General features: G+C 43.7%; 1 protein-coding gene across 1 annotated transcript in view; it reads right to left on the bottom strand.

Annotated features, from left to right (window-relative positions):
• Positions 1–8,325, bottom strand: part of Thegl (theg spermatid protein like) — a 39,541-nt gene that overhangs the window by 3,646 nt on the left and 27,570 nt on the right. Inside the window, exons 6-8 of the mRNA XM_005359380.2 lie at positions 5,861–5,998; positions 4,925–4,940; positions 4,327–4,413 (exon numbers count right to left, since the gene is read on the bottom strand). Of these exons, the coding sequence (XP_005359437.1) occupies positions 4,327–4,413; positions 4,925–4,940; positions 5,861–5,998 (241 nt within the window). The remainder of the gene's footprint in view (positions 1–4,326; positions 4,414–4,924; positions 4,941–5,860; positions 5,999–8,325) is intronic.

Genomic DNA, 8,325 nt, shown 5'->3' with positions numbered 1-8,325 from the left:
ACACACATACACACACACATACACATACACACACATACACACACACAGACACACATACACACAGAGTAAATAAATGTGATGGAAAAAATTAAAACAAAATATAAAGTCAGCCAAGAGAAGGTCATAAAAGAACATCCAAAAGAGAAAACTTTTAACCCTTTCGGAAATGGAGTTCTTGCATCACAAATCGCCATAGTAAAGGACATTTACCCAAGCGGCTCTCTTCTAATCAGAACATGTAAGAAAAGCAGTGAAAGCCAGAAGAAAGCAGAAACACGCACTTCTGCCAGGTAGCTAGTTAGATATTAGCAGGCTTGGAAGACTTTGGAGCAGGACCCCTCACTCAGAGTCGATAGACTGTAAAACAAAGGATTAGGCAGTCCTGGCCCAGACACAGAAGAAGCAAGATGTGACTGTCTTGCTGAAAAAGATACCGAGCCATGTGGCTAACATGTACTAGAATAATGGGTTAATATAAGTTATAAGAGTTAATAAGAAGCCTGAGCTCTTGGGCCAATCCGTTTATAGTTAATAGGGAAAAAACCAAAGGACTAAAAGGGTGGCATTTCATTTAGGGGTTGGAGGAATCGGGCCAGAGCCATATTTCTGTCCCTAAAGAGACATGTGTCCTGAACTGTCCAAAAGGCTGTTAACAACTCTCTAAACCTGAATCTGGGAGCCATAAGCCTCACGGGAGAACCACCCAGCAAGGGTCTCTCTGCTGATGAGTGAAGACAGAATATTACTGCCTCTTGGGAGAGTCAAGTGACACAGGCTTTCCTGTCACTTAGACAGGTCAATGCCTCTCAGAAAAAGGCTGCTTGTTCTGAAGACTAGAAAACTGTATAAAACCTGTGTAAAATGTGGATGAGACAATGGTCTCATTGTCTACTCTTACCCTTGAAAATGTGGTTTATTTTTTTTTTAAGATTACTTTTTAGAATTACTAATTTATGCTTGTGAGTATTTTACGTGCATGAATATCTGTGTACCTCTTGTGTGCCTGGTACCATAGGAAGCCGGAAGAGGGTGTCAGATCCTCTGGAGTCGGAGTTACAGATGATTGTGAGTCACCACGTGGGCAATAAGAATCGAATAAGAACCAGGATCCTCTGCCGGAACAACCACGGGGCCATCTCTCCAGCTCCAAGAGTGTAGTGTAAGAAACTCAACCTGTTTCCCACACTAAATCCGCGTGTCTTGTTTGAATTCTTAAGTCAGAGATCACAGGGACCAGGAAACTAAAGGATCCTGGTATTGCTACCACCGGATTGGGAAGTCATTTCTCAGTATCTGTTGTGAATATTTGCTCAAATCGTGTGCTCTTGCACTTGGGCTCTTTGTAGTAGTGCTCCAGTCTCAGCACCCACATGCGGCTCACAGCCACTTGTAACTCCAGTTCCAGGATATCTGTTGTCCTCCTCCATCCTCCGCTGGCGTCAGTCACGCAGACAAAATACACGTGAAACTAAATTGAAAAAGGGTTTGCAAGAGGATGTATCAATCTATGGCAATACAATAAAACCTCAATTGCAGGCAAAAAAAAAATGGTAAACTGTCTTCCAGTTTTGCTGTTTAAGTGAAGACGACAATGGGTGTCACCAGTGACAGCATTTTATGCGTATTCAATAATTTCTTCCTTGCCTGGGTTGTTGTTTCCATTCCTATTTCACTGAAAGAAGCACCGAAGCGTTGGAGGTTCAATCGTGTAAGTTTATGTAACTGGGGAATGGCAACGCTGGGATTTAAACAGAGGACAGTGCATGTCTCGACACCATGAAGAACTAATTAAGCATTTAATGCATTTCTTATGAATCAAGCTTTGTCCGCTACAGAGCTCCAGGTGAGTTGAAGGAATATACCAACCACTGCTTTTAATTAAGCCTTTCAATCAAAAGGGGATACAACCGTCAGTCAGCTCTATAAAGTAAGGCAACAAAGAATAGCAAAGCACAATAGAGTCTAAGTTGTATGTAGACAAGCAGAATGCCTGCAACAATTATATAGTACGTGCTGGGCCATTCTGGGCTACAGAATAAAGCCCTTGTCTCAAAAAAACAACCAAATCAAAACGTACGTTCACAAAAACACCTGCACACAAGTGTTCATAGTAAATTTATCTGTGGTCGTCCATATAGAAATATCTCAAATGGGTTGGAGAGATGACTCAGCAACTAGCTGCTCTTCCAGAGGACCCAGGTTCAATTCCCAGCATTCAGATGGCAGCTTACAACTGTCTATAACTCCTGTACATTAACAGCCAAGTCTAGCCTGGTCACCGCAGCCTAGGCACAATTCACAACAGTACAATTATGGATTGACTGTTTGTGACCCTTCATATATAAAAGCCTGAATCCCAAGTGTATCAGATGTGGTCATCTGCTAGAGTTGGATATAAAATAGCTCCCCACAGGTTCAAGTGTGTTTGAATAATTGGCACCCAGCTCATGGTCTTGGTTTGTAGTTTTCATGCCGGGGTCTCACTGGAGGAAGTAGGAAGCTCCAGACAGGCTGACAGATTATGATCTGGCCCTGGTTCCAGCCTGAGTTCCTGCTCTGCTTCCTACTAGCCAACAAGAAGTGACCAGGCTGCCTCACACACTGGCTTCCACAGCTATGTGTCCCCGTGCTTTCTCCATAATGATGGACTGTAACACCTCAAACCATGAGCCAAAATGGATCTCTTTTCTCTCAAGATGCCTCTTGTGAGGTATTTGGGTTCAGAGAAGAGGAAAATAACTCTCACCTGGAACATTATCTGTAATCAAGAAATCACCTTCAACAAGAACAGAATCGATTGAGGTCTTTATCTTGGGTTTCCCAGCTTCTAAGAATACCTATGTCTTTTGAAGCCACCCAGCCTATAGCGACCTGTACTGATTAGGCTATGGAGGAGCCTCCAAATGATTTTAGCTGACCGTAACTGACACCCAGGTAAGCACAGATTTCCCAGGTAAGCCTTGACATGGAACAGAGTCATCCCTTTCTCCTTCTCAGAATTTCTGACTTATAAAATCCTTGAGTGTGGTAAAGTGATGGTTACTTCTCCCCATTACGTCTGTGGGTTGGCATGATGCAACAATCAGACCAGAGCTCTAAGATTCTCTATAATGGTTCTGATGCTGGTTTTAGAATTTGCTTTGGTGGCATTTAGACTCACAGGCATTAAGGGATACATTGTTAGTGGCAGTCTAAAAAAATCAACAACTGGTAGCTCATGGCATGCAATGGCAAAACAAATCAAAGCTCTGGCTGAACGACAGTCAATGCCAAGAACTCGTCAGTGAAATAAGGCAGAACAATGGAGTGGGATGTTGCTGGTAAGGATGCTGGACAACTTGAACGAAAACAAAACAATCTTAGGCCATTAAATTTCCAGCATAGAATCCAGATAAAGGACCAGAAATGACTTCCACCAAGAGAAACCTTTATCTTCTATCGTCACAGGGCTGGATAGTCTGAAAACCAAAATCTAATTCAGCAGGTGGGTGGGTTACAATACAAATTGAATTTTCAAATTTGTCCAATCACTGATGTTAAAGTTGGGGCAATGGTTAAGAAATAGTAGGGCCTGGAAAATTGGAATGGTACTGTATGGGCAGATTCCAATAAAACAGGGGGCCCTAAATCCTACATTTCCAATAAAACAGGGTACTCTAAACCCTTAAATACTGCTCTTTTTACCAGCCCTTCCACCTCAAACGGGACTAGACCCCACACCCAGGAGACCTCCTGAGGAACTTCCCACTTATTCCTATCACTGCTCCACTGTGGACCAGCCTGCCATAGACTTCATCTAATTCCGAAATTATTCAAGGGCTAATACATGTAATAAATCCCTTGCTCTATATCACACATATATATGTGTATATATAGTATATCATAGGATCTACTCCTGGCAGATTAGGCAAAATAGATTTTGTAATTGTGGGAAAACCCACAAAGAAAAGCAGCAAAGGAGCGGTGGTTTGAAATGAAATGTCTCCCATAGTGTCGTGTGTGTGAATGCTTGGTCTCCGTCCAGCGGCCTTTGCTATTTTAGAGGGTTGAGTAACCTTTGGGAAATGGCGCCTGTAGCCTGGCCGCACTTCCTGCCAGCTTTCTGTTTCCTGTACCGTCAATACGTGAGGAGATAAGAAGTCCCACCGAGCTACTCCTGCCACTGAGAAGCCCCCATTGCCACGCCTTCCCCTCCACGATGGACGGTATGCTTCAAACTGCGAGCCCCAGCAAACCCTTCTCCCCCCAAGCTGCTTCTTGTCGTGTTCTTCGCCACACAGGAAGTAACCCGCTCGGAGAGTGTTGCAGGAGACAGTCACCACTTACGCTTTTCGGAGGAACGTAGTTGGGATCTGGGCCTTTGGCGATGGAGAGCTGCAGGATTCTGGGAGACGGATCAGAGAAACGGAGAACCTCTGGTGGTAAGTCATCGCTGAGGGGACGATATGCAAACGGAAACAAAATACAACTTTGGATGGAAGAACAAACAGTTCATAGCTACAACCAACTGAAGCTATGCACACGCTCTGAAAGCAGGAACATCTTTTCGTACACGCACAGGAGTTCTTTAGACAGATTGCTGCTTCCCATTGGTCCACAGTAGGGGATACATTTAATGTGTCACGGTGTATGTAAACATACTCCTATATACGAAACAAAATTCTCAATACACTGTGCTTCTGTGCCATACAGTCTGATCTAATTATTTTAAAGTTTGATTTAACTAGAAAAAAAAAAAAACACCCTAGAACTACATGTTCCATTGGATGGGTTCTGACCTATAGTCTTAAAAAAAATCTCACTTCCTAGCTGGGCTGTGGTGGCGCCCGCCTTTAATCCCAGCACTTGGGAGGCAGAGGCAGGCGGATCTCTGTGAGTTCGAGGCCAGTCTGGTCTACAAGAGCTCGGTCATCACCTAGGACACCTGTGGGCCATTCTCTCTTGTAGTGCAGTGTGAACTAATCCTTGTCACAACTCTCAGTCACTTGGCCAGTTATTATGAGCTGTATACCATATACTTCTCTCTCTGATCAAAAATCTAAAACCAGCCCATCAACAAATCTACAAACTTAGCGTGGAAAAAAGGTTTTCTCAGCTGTGCAATGACTTTCTAAGGGTGGAGAGCTGTAGGTTTTGTTATTATTAAGGTACAATTAATGTACATAAAACTTACCCTTTCAAAGTATGCAACTAAGTGGTTTCTAAAATAGTCACAAAATATTCAACCATCAGCATTAATTTGAGAGTATTTTCGTCGACCCAAAAAGCAAAATTCCTATGGTTATACAAAGGTCCCAGAATAATCTAAAATGATCAAAGTTCAAAGGTATTTTACGATTTCAAAATCTACTAAAAAGCTGTGATAATCATGATTGTGCATTATTGCATGGAGACAAACATTTAGTATATGGAGTAAGACTGGCAGTCCAGAAATAAAAGTTTGTGCGTATAGTCAAGTGGTTTTTGACAAGGTTGCAAATTGTTGCATGTACGTTTGGATTCGATTTGCTAGCATTCTGGTGTGGACACATGTGTACATGAATGTGTATATTTGCAGGAGAGAGTAACTTTTACATTTTGTAATGGATTTTTCTGGGTGCTGTAGATTGCGAGCAGGAGCCGTCATACCAGGCTGAGAGATTCCTTTTATTGCCTGATAGTGAGGTGGTTTACTGTGAATTTCTGCCCCAGCATTCCCAGTCAGATAGAAGAGTTGACGATGAGCTCCTGTCGCAGATATTCCACAGTTTTATCCAATGTGTTTAGACGTAAACAGTCTTTTCGCTCAGACGGAAACTGGAGCTACAGTGACACTCCAGTCAGCTAGATCGGGATGTCTGGAGAGTTTAAGATACTCTACCTATTCAGCAGACACTGCATTTTGAATCTGTTGGGTTTTGCCAGCTTCTGGATCCGTTTAGAAGGCCGGGTAAACAGCGCAGGAGGTGGGATCTCCCAAATTACAGACTCTCTGCCGCAGCTGTAGTAATACTGAGCCCTGCCAGTCGCAGAAGAGAAAAGAAATCAGTGGCATATGAATTCAGATCATTGCGGTCTTCTCGGGCGTTGACTCCCAGGCCAGGGGAAGCAGGCAGAAAGCTCTGTGTGTGCTCCTGGGCTGTCTTCCACACTGGGAGAAGTGAGCATTGTCTTAGAAACAGCTACAGAGTAAGTGATCAGCTCGTTTCTATTATCTTACTCTACAACAAGGCAGGTAGTTTTCTTTACTGAACAGTGTATGTCTTCCACACAGATGAAAAGATACACTATTGAGAAAAGATGATTATCTGTTTTTAAGGCCAAATTTTTCTAGGAGGCAGGAGGATTCCATTTGAGACCAGTCTGGGCAAGATACGCACACAAACACCCCATCTCAAAAAAAAAAAAAAAAAAAAAAAGAAGGAAGGAAGGAGGGCAGGAGGGAGGAAAGGCAGGCAGGCAGGTTTGCTGGCTGGCGAGTATCCTGGCCCTGTGGCCTTAACTCAGCTCTGCAGTGGTGACGTCCACGTTGTACGGAGCAAGGCTGAGATCACTGTCGGTGGACCTGAATGTAATCCCTTACCTAAGATGGACGTCCTGGTATATCAGTGAGAGAGAAAAGGTCAAATGCAGCAAAACCACTTTGCACGCAGCAAACCCACACTGCCCACTTTTCAGAGCCTTCACAGAACGGCATGCGGTCTGTGGGGCTGTACCACATGCTAACTGAAACAGTGAAATACAATGGACTTATTACCCCTCTTGTTCCTGAAGAGTGAGACTTCGATGACCCTCAAGAGAAGATGCAGATGGGAGAAGGAGCAGGCTCTACCCACCAAGAAAGAATTTGCCAAGATGAAGCAAGCACCGGAAGCTGTGGATCTCACAGTCTTTGAGAAGACCGTGTGCTCTCGTGAAACCTTTCCTCGGTGCCTGTCTTCCCACCCCGTTCTCAGTGAAACTGCGACTCTCATGGTTTTCTGGAGCCATGTAGTGGGTGGGCAAACACCAAAGATGCGTAGCAGCTTTTTAAAAAGTGTGGTACCAAGGGCTGGTGCAGTTCCCCATCTGGAGTGAGGGAGTGGTGGCCTTTTGAGTGAGAGAAGAGCTTCCTTATCTTTCACAACAGGATCAGCGAGTCCTGAGCTGAAGTGGACAGAAGGACATGATTTCACTAAAATGTTGCTGATGACGGTACCCACAACTGCAGCCTGCCTGTGTGGCTCGGCATGCAAACAACACACCTGCATGGCTCGGCATGCAAACAACACTCCTGCATGGCTCGGCATGCAAACAACACGCAACCCCCATGCTTGAGGCGCAAGGAACATTACAGAAGAGTGGGGGGGGGGACTGTAAAAGTCAGAGGATCGGTATGTCTGCTGTGAGACTGTGTCTTCTGTATATGACAGGGAAGCTGTGCGCAAGAAACCGCAAAAATACAGTCACCTAAAGAAAAGCTGCACAATGACAACACCTTTTGACATGCCAGTATGCATGGGGAAATCACAAGGTGATGGCCCTAAACGAAGAGCTACAGGACATTAATATTGAGGGAATTTGGAAGAGCAAGTGTGATTTTTAAGGGTTTTAGTAGACATATGTACATTTAAGTTCAAATATTTTTAAGAGTATTTGTTTGTTTGTTTGTTTGTTTATTTATTTATTTATTTATTTATCTTTTTGCTTTTTGAAACAGGGTCTCATTACATAGCCCAGAGTGGCCTGGAACTTACTATCTAAACCAGGCTGGCTTTAAACTCATGGAGACCTGCCTGTCTCTGCTTCCTAATGTCTGGATTAAAGGCATCTGCCACCACACCTGGTTTACACTAGACAATTTAACGGTGCACAAATATGGCAACTTGGGAAGAAAGTACATTAATGGCTCAAGTTTGGGGGAACTTAGCTTCAAATAGCTAAAATCAGACAGAGATTCTGCCAGAAAGAACCCACCTACAAAACCTAAATACTAGCTGGGCATGGTGGCACATGCCTTTAGTCCAGCGCTGGGTTGGGGAAAGAAAGGGCAGAAGCAGATGGATCTCTGAGTTTGAGACCAACCTGGTGTACAGAGCAAGTGCCAGGACAGCCAGAGCTGCACAGAGAGACTGGTATAAAAAAAATAAAAATAAAAAAGCAGTGACGAAAACAAAACCATAAAAGTGATAATTTATTTTGTTTTAATAAATGACAAAAGATAAATATATGTGAATGTATGCATAATTTTTTTGTTTTGTTTTTTGAGACAGGGTTTCTCTGTAGCTTTGGAGTCTGTCCTGGAACTAGCTCTTGTAGACCAGGCTGGTCTCGAACTCACAGAGATCTGCCTGCCTCTGCCTCCTG

Source organism: Microtus ochrogaster, linkage group LG1, assembly GCF_000317375.1.
Source record: "Microtus ochrogaster isolate Prairie Vole_2 linkage group LG1, MicOch1.0, whole genome shotgun sequence".
Classification (NCBI taxonomy): Eukaryota; Metazoa; Chordata; class Mammalia; order Rodentia; family Cricetidae; genus Microtus; species Microtus ochrogaster.
Note: the sequence above shows the minus strand (reverse complement) of the source record. Positions and strands in the feature narration are given on the sequence as shown.